Source organism: Saccopteryx leptura, chromosome 4, assembly GCF_036850995.1.
Source record: "Saccopteryx leptura isolate mSacLep1 chromosome 4, mSacLep1_pri_phased_curated, whole genome shotgun sequence".
Taxonomy (NCBI): domain Eukaryota; kingdom Metazoa; phylum Chordata; class Mammalia; order Chiroptera; family Emballonuridae; genus Saccopteryx; species Saccopteryx leptura.
The window spans coordinates 187,830,478-187,845,526 of record NC_089506.1 but is presented as its reverse complement, the minus strand read 5'-3'; the positions used below and the strand labels follow the sequence as shown (position 1 = coordinate 187,845,526).

At 41.8% G+C, this 15,049-nt stretch overlaps 1 protein-coding gene across 1 annotated transcript in view; it reads left to right on the top strand.

Annotated features, from left to right (window-relative positions):
* Nucleotides 1-5,929: 5,929 nt before the first annotated feature.
* LOC136403449 (cytochrome P450 3A12-like) overlaps nucleotides 5,930-15,049 on the top strand; it is a 49,702-nt gene continuing 40,582 nt past the window's right edge. Inside the window, exons 1-3 of the mRNA XM_066382189.1 lie at nucleotides 5,930-6,078; nucleotides 9,087-9,180; nucleotides 11,014-11,066. Coding sequence (XP_066238286.1) covers nucleotides 11,059-11,066 — 8 coding nt within the window. The 5' untranslated portion in view covers nucleotides 5,930-6,078; nucleotides 9,087-9,180; nucleotides 11,014-11,058. The remainder of the gene's footprint in view (nucleotides 6,079-9,086; nucleotides 9,181-11,013; nucleotides 11,067-15,049) is intronic.

Here is a 15,049-nt window from a genome sequence, read left to right as displayed (position 1 = left end):
ATGGAGTTTCCTAAAAAAATTAAAAATAGAACTTTCTTATGATCTTGCAATTAAACTGCTGGGAATTCATACAAAATAAAACCCCAAAACACTAATTTAAAAGAATATATGGGCCTTGGCCAGTTGGCTCGGTGGTAGAGTGTTGGCCCAGTGTGTGGATATCCTGGGTTCAATTCTAGGTTAGGGCACACAGGAGAAACACCCATCTGCCTATCCACCCATTCCCGTCTCACTTCTCTCTCCCTCTTCCCTTCCTGCAGCCATGGCTTGATTAGAGCGAGTTGGCTCCAGGCGCTGAGGATGGCTCCATGGCCTGCACCTCAGGCACTAAGAAGAGCTCAGTTGTTGAGCAATGGAGCAATGCCCCAGATGAGCAGAACATAGCCCCCTAGTGGGGTTGCCAGGAGGATCCTGGATGGGTTGCATGAGGGAGTCTCTCTGTCTTCCCTCCTCTCACTGAATGAAAAAAAAAAGAAAGAAAAAAAAATAAGCACTCCTGCATTCATTGCAGCATATTTACAATAACCAAGATATAAAAGCAAGTGGCTATTAAGTTGGTGGTACAGCTATATAGTGGAATATTGCTTGGCCATTAAAAAGAATGACATTTTACCATATGCCACAGCAAGGATGGACCTAGAGGGAATTATGCTAAGTAAAATTAGTCAGAGACAAATACCATATGATTTCACTTACATGTGGAATCTAAAGGACAAAATAAACAAACAAACGATATTCAAACAGCCTCACAGAGACAGAGAGTAGATTTGTGGTTGCCAAAGGGGAGGTGATTTGGTGGACTGGGTGAGAGGGGTGAAGGGATTAAGAAGTACAAATCTGTAAATAATATTGTGATAACAATGTATGATGCCAGTTGGGCACTGGAAATATCAAAGGGAACCCTTTGTAAAAAGACTCTATAGCACATGTACAGATTTAGAATTCATTATTTATTTGTGTGGCTGTTTAGTGTCTATACCTATATCTTCTCTTCATGAGGGCAAGAAGCCTGACTCTTATGTTCAGTTTCGGCACATGGACTAAACAGAGCAGGCATAGAACCCAATCGACATGCCCACTTCCTCCACTTTTTGTCTCACTTCTCCATCAACCAGAGGCCCAGCCACCAAAACTTAGCTACCAATTTGTCTACTATGAATTGGCAAGATCAAGCTTTACCCTACTGAGTAGTATGGGGGCTTGAGAACTGAGTTCCAAACACATAATCTTGCTTTTATTTTTTGTGCACTCAAATTATGACTCGTGAAATTTGAATTTAATGCACAAATCACTTCAGAATAATGTGCCTCCTCATACTGTCGCAATTCTCTCAGTGGATGTCAGGATGGGCTTCCCAGAAGAGGTACCACTTGGGTTAACATTATAGAAGAACAGGAGCATCAGACTAATGGTGCTCCTCACATCACTGAGTCCCTGACAACCTGATATCTGAGCCTAATGCTTTCCTGATTATTATCTGAGATTCAACTTTGACCTTTTGCTAAGAAGACCAAGCAAGCGGATAAGCCACTGTCTGGTGATGAGGACATTATGTTTCTTATACCTCCATAATTACTTTAACTTGGTTGCACTATAATTATCTGTTAATTCATCTCTGTATCAACCTGAATAATGTCTGGGTCTTATTCATATTTGTACTCTGAGCATTTAGAGCAGAATTCTGAAAGAAGGTGAGGAGCACACTAGTACACGAGCAAGTAGATGAGAGACACGGGTTGGGTGGGTGTATTTTTTTCACACTTCAGCACTACTCATAATATGTATGTCTTTTCTTGTTAGACGTTTCCTTCTGTAATAAGTAAATCAGAAATGGCTAAGAACTGTATGATTTCACACATAGGTGGGATATAAAACTGAGACTCATGGAGATAGATAATAGTGAAGTGGTTACCAGGGGGAGGGGGATATAGAGGAGAAGAATGGGAGAGGGGGAGGGGGAGAAGGGTGTAAAGAGAGACAAACATAAGGTGACAAAAAATGATTTGACTTTGGGTGATCGGTATACAACATAATCAACAGTTCAGATGCTATAAAAATGTTTACCTGAGGCCCTGGCCGGTTGGCTCAGTGGTAGAGCGTTGGCCTGGCGTGCAGAAGTCCTGGTATCAATTCCCGGCCAGGGCACACAGGAGAAGCGCCCGTCTGCTTTTCCACCCCTCCTCCTCTCTTTCCTCTCTGTCTCTCTCTTCCCCTTCCGCAGCCAAGGCTCCATTGGAGCAAAGATGGCCCGGGCGCTGGGGATGGCTCCTTGGCCTCTGCCCCAGGCGCTAGAGTGGCTCTGGTCGCAACAGAGCGACTGCTCGGAGGGGCAGAGCATCGCCCCCTGGTGGGCAGAGCGTCGCCCCCTGGTGGGCATGCCAGGTGGATCCCTGTCGGGCACATGCGGGAGTCTGTCTGCGCCCCGTTTCCAGCTTCAGAAAAATACAAAAAAAAAAAAAAAAGTTTACCTGAAACCTATGTATTCTTATCAATCAATGTCACTCTGTTCAATTTAATTTTTTAAATAAAATTAAAAAGAAAAATAAACCATAAAAAAAGATATTTCCTTCTGTGGGATGAAGGGGCAGAAAGATCATGACTTCTACTGTTTCCCCTTGAGGAGCAAGGCCATTTACATTGTTTAGGATGTGGTGCTGGCTACATTTTAGTCCTAAGGAATGACTAGCCTATGGCTGTTGGGCTACATTCCAACCTGCTGGACCAGTCCTTAAGGTGAATAGGGCCAGGAGGTGGTCTATTAGGCTTAGTTATGAAGTCAAGACAGCTAAGTGTGATTTTATAGGAAGAATAAAGCACATTAGTTTCCACAGAAGTTTTGTTTCCAAAAAGAATAATAAAAGCTCTGTGTTTAGGTGAGTGAATTAAGTTGTCGCTAGTTATCAGATTAACCTTACCCTATCCTTGTTTGGATGTATTATGAGTACTTCTCCGGCTGGGAGCACAGAGGGGAGATCCGAACCAATAATACCTTTAGTAGTCATGACTGGCATCTGTCTTTGTTCCCGTTCAGATGAGTTGGAGTCTTTTCACAGGAAGACCCACGGGGGTGTTGCTGTGGGGGGGGAGCATGAAGAATCAGAATTTTAATCACTTGCCATTGTAGCCTTCAGTCTCACCAGTTCCCATAGTGACCTTTATTAGGGAACAGCGTTGAATATTGAATATTGGTGTTTAGGAGCAGCAGAAGACTTTTCAGTCTCCATTCATATTAGCTTTTTTTTAACATGTTGCCACAATCCATAGCTTTTGTGAAGCCACTGCAGTTACTAAGTCTCAGCCTTTACACTTATGAACTGGGGACAGTAGCATAACCTTATTAAACATTACTCAGTAATAGGCAGCAAATTGGAGCAGACTAGTTGAAATTCCTGGGATTTTTTATGCTACTTTTCCTGTGGATCAACTTCTAGCTCCTCATTCCTGTCCTTTGTTGGTATTCCAGCTTGCAGCCCGTTCTTAGTTACCTCACTGCAAGACTCCATTATTCAAGATCTTCTAGAGGTGTGCTACATTATGGCACATCCATATGTCCCTCTCCCTCCACTGAGAGGCTGTTCCCGAGGACGGGAACTGTATGTCTTGTAGCCCACAGCCTGGCATGATAACATTCATGCACTTGGCTTTGAATCAGTGCACAGAGAAATAAATGTATTTGTGTTACATTTTCCAGTGGCAGCTATGGAATTTAACAGGTGCCTCCTGGAGAAAACCTTAATGCAACGATGACAAACTCTGATGGTAGAACTTTCAGGCTGCATGACAAACTTCCAAGTAAATAAAAGGAAGTCGGGACTTACTGCATTTTAACCAATGTGACATCCACCTACTCAGTCCATTTCATGTAACCCTTGAGAATTTCAGGCCCCAGGAACCTAAAGAATTGACAAGTGAGTGTCACTTTCTGCAGAAGGGCTGAAAGTGAGGAAGGATAAAGAGAGAAGGAAGTGTACAAACACAGCTCAAATGTTTCCTGTTCCTTTGAGTTTTAAGAACATTTAAGGTTTCTTTTTGACATAATCCACAGTCTCTCAGGCCAAGCAGACATAGAACATGGGTCCAAGTGATGACAACAAGTTAGTGGAATTTCCAAACCTTCAGTACTTGAATCTCTCCCAGCAGGAATGTGGCAGAAAGGTCACAGGACACTGACTGCTATTAGAACCCTCCTACCAGCTCTTCACAGCCCATAAGAAAATTCCCACTAGTCAAAAAACAAGGAAGCTTTCTTCTCTCAGCCACATTTCCCCAAAAGAGCTCATGTCATGTTTCTGGAGTCCTGTGTGTGATGTGTGCTGCCCAGAGTGACATATATCATGTCAGTGGTGGCTAAGGAGTTCAGGGTTCACTTGGCCATCTGGGCTGCTGTCCTCTTCACATCCATTGTTCTTGGACTTGTTGTCTTTCCAGAGAAATAAGCCATTATTTATACATGAATCTGTTTAACTCCCTGTCTTTGCAGGGCCCTCTGAGGGGTAAGATAGTAAGCTGGATGAATTGATGAGTTTGGTGTAGACATGATCATCTCCTCCAAGTTCTGCCTTTCCTTCAGGGGACCCTGTTCAACAAAATCCTGATGGATCCGTCCTGATGCATCAATGTGCAGCAATGAGGAGGCAAGGCTAGGCCCTCTTGTTGTGTTAACAATCCCGGAAACTGAGTGGTCACCAAAGAGCCACAGGGAAAGGAAGCACACGGGATCCTACAATATCACTTCTATCAGCTCAACTCCACCAACCTTTCTCAATGCCTGCTATATATCATATAAAGTGTTCTTTATGCATAATAATAATGAATAATGACATAATGGGGACTAACACCCAAACTATGCCCTTGAGAAACTCTTCCTGGTAAAGGAAATTGGTGTGGAAACCAAGAGTGCTGCTGGATGGTACAGAGGATGGTATTGACTCCAGATTTGACTGCCTGCCACTGAAACTTCAATAATTAGAGACAAGAGCTGGTGCAAGGAACATCAGCGTATCCAAGAGCCAGCAGCCTAAGAAGATGGTGGACTAAGGTTACAAAGTCCATCTTTACATGTCAGTGCAGGCAGGGGTTTTGATGAGAGGGGAAGGGAAGGCAGAACAAAGGAAACCAGAGAGCAGGAGGGGGTTCTGGGCTCCCCGTTGAGTACGCTCTGTTCGAGTCAACACAGTCTACCCAATAACCATCTCACGTTCAAGTGATGGTCTGGTTTCATCATTCTTGTTTTCTGGTCCAAGGTGAGCAAATCACCTCGAGCCAAAACACCTAAGGCTGGCGTCTGCTTCCTTTCCTCTTAGAATCCTTTAAGCAAACAGACTGTTTATCCATAGCTACATGTGAATTTAAAAGTCATCATTTACAGAAACACCGTTAAAAAAAATGGCGGTGGTGGGCGGTTTACAAGGATAATAATAAAATTGTCTGCAGAGAGTAGAAGTTCCCTAGAGGAGGAAGCAGTTATATCTGTTCAAGGAGGTTGGTTAGGAAAGATTCAGACAAAAAGGGCTCTGGCTAAACTGAGTGTGAAGGATGAGTAGGAGCATTTTGGGGCACAGAAACAGTCTTGGCATAGAAAACTGCACGAGTAAAGATCTGTGAACCTAGCCTGTTTGAAGGATTTCAAGTATTTATTAATGCAGACAGCCATGGAGTCAAGGGCAAGTTAGTGATTTAAGTCCAGCGGCTTTACTTGAGTTTCAGTAACCTTTGGCCTTACTGATAAAATGGAGTGAGTTGTTCATTGATTTCCCACCGAATATGAACTCAAGGAAGATAAAAGTGGGAGTGTCCATGATGCTTTGTCAACTACCAGGGTGGAGAGGTCACCTCAGTTCGAACACAAATGGCTTTTCTACTGGCTGCACTCAAGCTCCACCCGACTCCCAGTACATAAGCTTCCAGTCTCACTATATCCACTAAAACTCCGCAAGCACCACCTGCTAAGAGCACACGCTAACTACAAGGAAAACTCAGACGGCGGAATCTTGGGAGGAAAGTGGCCATGGACCTGATCCCAAGCTTTTCCATGGAAACCTGGGTTCTCCTGGTTACCAGCCTTGTGCTCCTGTATATGTGAGTTACTGTTCAGGTTCATGACCTCTGTAATCTGGGACTTGGGGAGCTCCTTAAGCCCCCCTTTCCCTTATCTATTTTCATGATCCAACAGCTAACTAAGAGGTAGTTGCTTAAGAATTGGGGGCTACAAACACCAAAGGGTTTATTATTGATCTTCCCTGACCTATTGAGGGAGTAAACCCTTTGTCAACCCAACTCCCAATTTCTGTAGTACAGAGGGTTTGGTGACATTATTTGGTCCTGGGCATGATTTATTTTATTTGGAAAATTAAATTTAACAGGGAAACATTGATCAACAAGAGTACATAGATTCTGGGCAAACATCTCCACATCATTTGGACAGTCGATAATGTTGTATACCCATATGATTGACTACCGGCTTGGTAAATGTAGACTAACCAGAATATAGCAGAGGCAAATTAAAAACAACTGGCTCTGTGCAGTGGAGCCCTCTCCACTCTGGGTTCCTGGAGGCAGGAGGGAGTGGCCTGGGGTTTGCCTCATTATCTTCACCTCCTGAGATCTGTGTCTGCTGTAAGAGATGTGTGTAAGGATCGGTCCTTGTGTGACTAGGTTTGTTCCTGCTCCCTCCGTCCCACTGCCTGGCATAACTTACACCGTGTGCCAGGATGAGCCCCAGGCTTCATGGGAGGCTAGAGAGTGCTGCCCTTCTCTTCACATCAGCTTCTTTTTGAGAGAGAGACAGAGAGAGGGACAGATAGGGACAGACAGACAGGAAGGAAGAGATATGAGAACCATCAATTCATTGCAGCACCTTAATTGTTCATTGATTTATTTCTCATATGTACTTTGACTGGGGGGCTACAGCAGAGTGAGTGACCCCTTGCTCAAGCCAGCGACCTCGGGGTCATGTCTATGATCCCAAGCTCAAGCCAGTGACCCAGTGCTCAAGACGGCAACCTCAGGTTTCGAACCTGCGTCCTCTGTGTCCCAGGCCAAAGCTCTATCCACTGCACCACAGCCTGGTCAGGCTCCACACTAGCTCTATTCTGTGTCCCCTCCCCCAAACACTCCCATCCTAAGACTCAGTTCCCATCCCTGTAATAGGCAGAACCATTCCTCCTGGATGAGAAAACTTTAGAGCAGAAAAAGTTTGCAAAAATCTTATTATATTCTTTTCTTTCTCCATTTTCACTAATCTTTGGGGAGGGTTGGCATCATTATATTTATTTATTTTCCCCCAATATGAAATTGGCTAACTGACAGCACAGGCTTGAGCCCAAAAGCCAATTTTGATTTAAATATTTTTTTCCATTAAGTTACAGTGCAGGCGGATGAATCAAACCATCTAGCAGAGGAATTCCTGAGAATTCCTCAGGAGTGAGGAATTTCTGGCATCATGAAACAGGTTGGGACAGGAGTTATTTTGGACATGTGGCTAGGGACAGCCCCTTTATGTCCCATTTGACCTCTACCTCAATTTGATTTTCAATGAGAGTAAGGAATCATGATTACATGAATATAGAAAATATGAACTTTGTTTCAGTTCTATGAAAGAAATATTATAAACACAGGATATTGTGGCAACATGTTTACTATCTGATGTCATTTTAAAATTAATTGATACTATTTAATTTCATTTAGTTTAATGCTAGATTTTTTACTGAGATAAGACTCTTTCCATCATGTTCTTTCTGTAGGATAAAAGAGGCTGCTGGTACAGAATTTGTGGCAAAAAAGGTGTGTAAATATCCTCCCACTACTAGAATAATGTCAGGAATATGAGTTCAGTGTACAAGCTGTGGCATAGATTGTATATGTGTTTTTAAATATAGGTGCCCAGCTGGTTACTTTAATCTCACAGTAAAGGTATATAAGTGAAACTGTGAGGCTGTGATAATAAGAGAGGCATCCAGGTAGTAGTCTGGATGAAGTTGGAGAATATTTCTCCCAGATACTCCTGGTCATGGCCCCACAGGAGGTCTTTCAGAGGGCAGCAGTGTAGGCATCTCCTCTGCTTGAAATCTGGGGTAGGGACACCATCTAAGTCACACTGTTATGGCATTGGGTCTGTCACTAGATACTGTCACCCCTGGATAAACAACATTGTAGCATTGATGACACTGGGACAGCCAGGCATCAGTTGCTGTAGAGCAGACAAAGCTCTCTTATGACAACACAATGTAAACACAATAGAAATGATTGGCTTTATTGTTAGCCCCCTCATTTGCCTTGCAACAGAGAATTGGTGTAGCTGAAAAGCACTGCAATGGAAGTTTTTTATTGGACCAGAAGTTTTATTGGGCCCGCAGGCAGAGTCTTGTGTGCCCACGGCTCTCTGCCTCAGATTTTCTTTTCCACAAGGGACAGACTTATTTCTCAGATTTTAAGCCCTGAACACAGGCTTAATTGTATAGAAATAAGTACACTGTGGCTATTCAGAGGCCTCTTTATGGTGATATATTTAAGAAGAACCAGATCCTGAAACAGGGTCAGGGTAGAGAGGGAAAGGGAAGGTTAAAAGTGAGCAAAGTGTAAGGACAATGTCTCAGTTGGCTAACAGTAATTCTGTTATTAAGTGGATACATTAAGCCAAATCTCATCATTGGAGCAGATTGTGTGTGTGTGTGTATGTGTACGTGTGTGCATGCGTGCGCATAGATTTAGAATCTGCAAAGTCATGGGTGAGTCAATTTATTAAAAACCATAACTGAATTATCTGAAAATATTCCAGCCTGAACCTCTCAGGAGCACTGTCATTGGAAACACTGATCAAGTATTCACTCTGGCATTGGGACCATGAAGTCTTCAGCTGCTTTATGTAATCTCGTTACTTTCTGTGTGTCTCACAGTGGAAGTAGAAAAAGAGATGATGAGTGAATGTAATTACTGCTATTGTTACTGTTATTATTTATTGTCTTTATGTGACCTGTCTAGCTTTATTGTCTTTATGTGACCTGTGTTCAGGTTCTGCATCAATGACTGGGCAGCCTCAGCACCCATTCCACAATTCCCATAACCTGGCTTTCTCTTTCACTTTAAAGATATGGGACCTATTCACATGGAGTTTTTAAGAAACTGGGAATTCCTGGGCCGACACCTCTGCCCTTTTTTGGAACTGTTCTGTCCTACCGGAAGGTGAGTGTTGTTTGAGTTTCCTCTTTTGCTCTCTGTGGTTACAAATCCCAGCTGAGCTCCATAGTAAAAGGGATCTCCGGGGTTCTGAGGTTTCACACTGTCCAGAAAGGGCATCAGAGGCCCCGCCCAGCACAGGGCGGGGTTTACCCCAGGGCTCTGTCAGCTGTTAGGAGCCTCAGGTTTTGCCTCCATGGACAGCAGAGCTCTCTGGCTGATTCAGCACAGGACTTCACGTTCCAGCTGTGAGCATCACAAGCAGCATTTTCTTCCTGCCCGTGCAGATTCCCAGGAAGACATCATCGTACTCAGTATTAGGAGAAAAGCATGGAGGGGTCCTGGTAGCGCCTCATGAAGTTGGATACTCTGGAGTCAGACTTTACTGTTCTTAGGTTATGAGGCTGTTAGCCTGTTTTGTTTTGTTTTTCTTTGAAACTTCACTATAGTAGGCAGCCCACGAATTTGCCATTGGGTAATTTGCATATCCATACCTGAACTCAATCCCTGCATTTATTTTCATGGCTCCAACTCACCCCTTGCTCCCATGACGTCTTTTGGGGGGGGGGGGTGCTTTGGAGATGGAACATGAGCTTTCTGCTTTCCTCTCTGCCCTAAGGCTGAGTCTGAGAGGGAGTGAGTAAAACTGAGACAAGACGGTGTTTTTTTTCCTCAACTTCAGATAATTGCTTTCACGGAATCACTAGAAAAGAGATGATTTGACAAAATTATTAAAAATTTAATTTATCTGAATGGAATGAACTCAGTGACACATGGGCTGCGAATTTTGGCAAAGCCTTGTGCTTGATCCAGTCCTGATGCAGTGCCCACCAGGGCCTGCATCCCGCCCCCGACGGAGGCTTACCAGCTCAGGTCTGGAAAGCCAATAGGCAGACCCTTGCGCGCACACCGCCTCTGCCTCAGATTATTATTCTGACCTTTATTACCTGCAGACCAGAGGCTTGTTTCTCAGATTCTCTTTCTGCCAGTTGAGGTCCTCAGTGCCTCATTTAGTTCACAAAATCCCACACTATTTTTGCCTCTGAAAAGGCAATCATTTCCTTTTCAGCTTTCCCAGATCAACCTTTTATAGATGCACCCCAGACCCATATTTCTGGAATGTTTTTTGCACAGTTAAAATATGAGATACTACAGCTGAAATTTAGCAATAGGAAGATTTCTTTGGTAAATTATAGAAGTGAAAACTTGGAGAGTTTTAGTTTTCTCTGTCCTTGTGGAGTGGCGGCATCTCCCCCTCATTCCCGTTTTGAGCTGGAAAACTGGGAAGCGAGTCACTGCCATTCATTCATTCACGCACTCACTTTCTCACTCAACAAACATGCCTTAGGCTTTTTGAATCTGCTAGACTAAAAAGGGTCACTGGTGTCTTGAACTTCCTAATTCTGCTAGAATTCTAGAGAGGGCTCAAGAGAGAAATGAAAAAGATGCTTAAGAAGGAAATAAAAGAGTGTGCAGGTCTTTCTTCTTCTCCCTCAGCTTCAGTTCTGGAATGTCTGTGGAGGTAATAGTTTAGAAGGTTATGAGAATTTAGAGACAACACATGCACAACAAAAACCCTTCAGAAAGACAAGGAGTTAGTCTCAGGTGAGAGAAGTCAAGTATCAATACTACTTGGTGAAAATGCAAGATTTAAAATTCTCCATTTCAAATATCTCCTCTATATTCTCTCTGTTCCCCAAGACACTTGTGGATAAGGATTTCCCTCTATCTGTCTTGGAAAGTAATCTTAATTTCATGGGATTCAAGTTCTTTTGGTCCCAGTTAGAGTTATGGTTCAAAACATTTAGATTATTAATCTAATTTTGTTTCTCTTTGTAGGGCATATGTAATTTTGACCAGGAATGTTTTTAAAAGTATGGAAATATGTGGGGGTAAGTACTTGGGAAACTGCCATTGGATAGACTTGCTGTTACAACAAGGGCCCCAAAAGTGTGGAGGAAGTCTCAGCCAGAGCCTCTTGGTAGGAAGTCAGCTATTGTAAAGCTTTTGGAGGCTTGTCCTAGCAGGGATCCCAGATGTCACCAGGTGTCCAGGTCTGCATTCAGAATCAAGCTGGGGAGTTGCAGGCTGTTATTACTCTAGATGTTGATGGCCCTGGACTCGCGGCGTCACTTTCTGGCCAGTGTCTCATTATTCCCCTCTTCTCCAGTTTCCCTTCCTTAGGTCTGTTTTAATTGGATAAATGCATTATTTCAGACCCTTCTACTATATGCTCATAAATGCATATCATAACCCTCCCCACATGACTGACTATTAATTAGAAGCTCAAATCCATACTTTTATATTTGGATTTGTTGCATCCTTTTGAAAAAGGACTGAAGGTATAGGGAAGCAGAATGGGAAACCACATCTGCTCAGCTTTTTAAAAACTTTGTAAGCTTGGAGTTTGGGTGTTTTAAAAGATGTTTAAGCCAAAACTTTTCACTAGAGGTTTAGTTTGTACAAGTATTACTTTATCTACTCTGATGTACTAACTTTGAAAAGAGGCAGAATATTTTTTAAATTAATTTATTGTATTTACATAGATTCTAGTGTCCCCCGAATTCATCCTCCCCTCCCCCATGTTTCCCAGTACATCCCCCCTCCCCTCCCCATAACGACCTCCCCCCTTCCCTCCAGGATTTACTTTTCTGCTCTCATCCCATCCTATCAGCCTATCATCCCCTTTCCCCCTTTCGTCCTCTTTCCTTCTGGATCTTTTGATCTCGCCTTTGTCTCTATTCCGTTCCTCAGTTCATATTGTTCATCGGATTCCTCAAATGAGTGAGGTCGTATGATATTTTTTTTTCTCTGCCTGGTTTATTTCACTTAACATAATAGTTTCCAGGTCCATCCATGTTGTCACAAAAAAATAATATTTCCTTTTTCATGGACCCATAGTATTCCACTATGTATATGTACCACTGCTTTTTAATCCACTCGTCCACTGGCGGGCACTTGGACTGTTTCCAGATCTTGGCTATTGTAAACAATGCTGCCATATACATGGGGCTGCATTTCTCATTTTGACTCGCTGATGTGGCGTTCTTGGGATATATTCCCAAAAGTGGGATGGCTGGGTCAAAAGACAGTTCGATTTTTAATTTTTTGAGGAATCTCCATACTGTTTTCCACAGTGGCTGCACCAGTCTGCATTCCCACCAGCAGTGCAGGAGGGTTCCCTTTTCTCCACATCCAACTTATTCTATGTTGTTTTATTGATGAGTGCCATTCTGACTGGTGTGAGGTGATATCTCATTGTGGTTTTAATTTGCATTTCTCTAATGATTAGTGATGTTAGCATTTTTTCATATGCCTATTGTCCATCTGTATGTCCTCTTTGGAGAAATGTCTATTCATCTCTTTTGCTCATTTTTTGATTGGATTGTTTGTCTTCCTGGTATTGAGTTTCACAAGTTCTTTATAAATTTTGGTTATTAACCCCTTATCAGACGTATTGTCGAATATGTTCTCCCATTGTGTGGTTTGCCTTTTTATTTTGTTCATATTATCTTTAGCTGTGCAAAAAGCTCTTTGGTTTGATGTAGTCCCATTTGTTTATCCTGTCCTTTATTTCCCTTGCATGTGGAGATAAATCAGCAAATATATTGCTGCAAGTAATGTCAGAGAGCTTACTGCCTATGTTTTCCTCTAGGATGCTTATGGTTTCATGACTTACATTTAAGTCTTTTGTCCATTTTGAGTTTATTTTTGTGAATGGTGTAAGTTGGTGGTCTAGTTTCATTTTTTTGCAGGTAGCTGTCCAATTTTCCCAGCACCATTTGTTAAAGAGGCTGTCTTTACTCCATTGTATGGTCTTACCTCCTTTGTCAAATATCAATTGTTCATAAAGGTGTGGATTTATTTCTGGGTTCTCTGTTCTCTTCCATTGCTCTATATGCCTGTTCTTATGGAGAGGCAGGATATTTCTTTTTTTTTTTTTTTTTTAATAATTTTATTTTTTTAATGGAGTGACATCAATAAATCAGGATACATATATTCAAAGATAACAAGTCCAGGTTATCTTGTCGTTCAATTATGTTGCATACCCAGCACCCAAAGTAAGATTGTCCTCTGTCACCTTCTATCTTGTTTTCTTTGTGCCCCTCCCCACCCCCTTTCCCTCTCCCATTCCCCCCACCCCCTGTAACAACCACACTCTTATCAATGTCTCTTAGTTTCACTATTATGTCCCACCTACGTATGGAATAATACAGTTCCTGGTTTTTTCTGATTTACTTATTTCGCTTCGTATCATGTTATCAAGATCCCACCATTTTGCTGTAAATGTTCCGATGTCATCATTTCTTATGGCTGAGTAGTATTCCATAGTGTATATGTGCCACATCTTCTTTATCCAGTCATCTATTGATGGGCTTTTTGGTTGTTTCCATGTCCTGGCCACTGTGAACAATGCTGCAATAAACATGGGGCTGCATGTGTCTTTACGTATCAATGTTTCTGAGTTTTGGGGATATATACCCAGTAGAGGGATTGCTGGGTCATAAGGTAGTTCTATTTTCAGTTTTTTGAGGAACCACCATACTTTCTTCCATAATGGTTGTACTACTTTACATTCCCACCAACAGTGTATGAGGGTTCCTTTTTCTCCACAGCCTCTCCAACATTTGCTATTACCTGTCTTGCTAATAACAGCTAATCGAACAGGTGTGAGGTGGTATCGCATTGCTGTTTTGATTTGCATTTCTCTAATAGCTAAAGAAGATGAGCATCTTTTCATATATCTGTTGGCCATTTGTATTTCTTCCTGGGAGAAGTGTCTATTCATATCCTCTTCCCATTTTTTTATTGGATTGTTTGTTTGTTTGTTGTTGAGTTTTATGAGTTCTTTGTATATTTTGGATATTAGGCCCTTATCTGAGCTGTTGTTTGAAAATATCATTTCCCATTTAGTTGGCTTTCTGTTTATTTTGTTATCAGTTTCTCTTGCTGAGCAAAAACTTCTTAGTCTGATGTAGTCCCATTCATTAATTTTTGCCTTCACTTCTCTTGCCTGTGGAGTCAAATTCATAAAATGCTCTTTAAAACCCAGGTCCATGAGTTGAGTACCTATGTCTTCTTCTATGTACTTAATTGTTTCAGGTCTTATGTTTAGATCTTTGATCCATTTTGAGTTAATTTTTGTACAGGGGGAGAGACTGTAGTCCAGTTTCATTCTTTTGCATGTGGCTTTCCAGTTTTCCCAGCACCATTTATTGAAGAGGCTTTCTTTTCTCCATTGTGTGTTGTTGGCCCCTTTATCAAAAATTATTTGACTATATATATGTGGTTTTATTTCTGGACTTTCTATTCTGTTCCATTGGTCTGAGTGTCTATTTTTCTGCCAATACCATGCTGTTTTGATTGTCATGGCCCTATAATATAGTTTGAAGTCAGGTATTGTAATGCCCCCAGCTTCATTCTTTTTCTTTAGGATTGCTTTGGCTATTCGGGGTGTTTTATAGTTCCATATAAATCTGATGATTTTTTGCTCTATTTCTTTAAAAAACGTCATTGGAAGTTTGATGGGAATTGCATTAAATTTGTATATTGTTTTGGGTAATATAGCCATCTTGATTATATTTATTCTTCCTAGCCAAGAACAAGGTATATTCTTCCATCTCATTATATCTTTTTCATTTTCCCTTAACAATGGTTTATAGTTTTCATTATATAAGTCCTTTACATTCTTTGTTATGTTTATTCCTAAGTATTTTATTTTTTTTGTTGCAATCGTGAAGGGGATTATTCTTTTGAGTTCATTCTCAGTTGTTTCATTGTTGGCATATAGAAAGGCTATTGACTTCTGTATGTTAATTTTGTATCCTGCGACCTTACTGTATTGGCTTATTGTTTCTAGTAGTCTTTTTGTGGA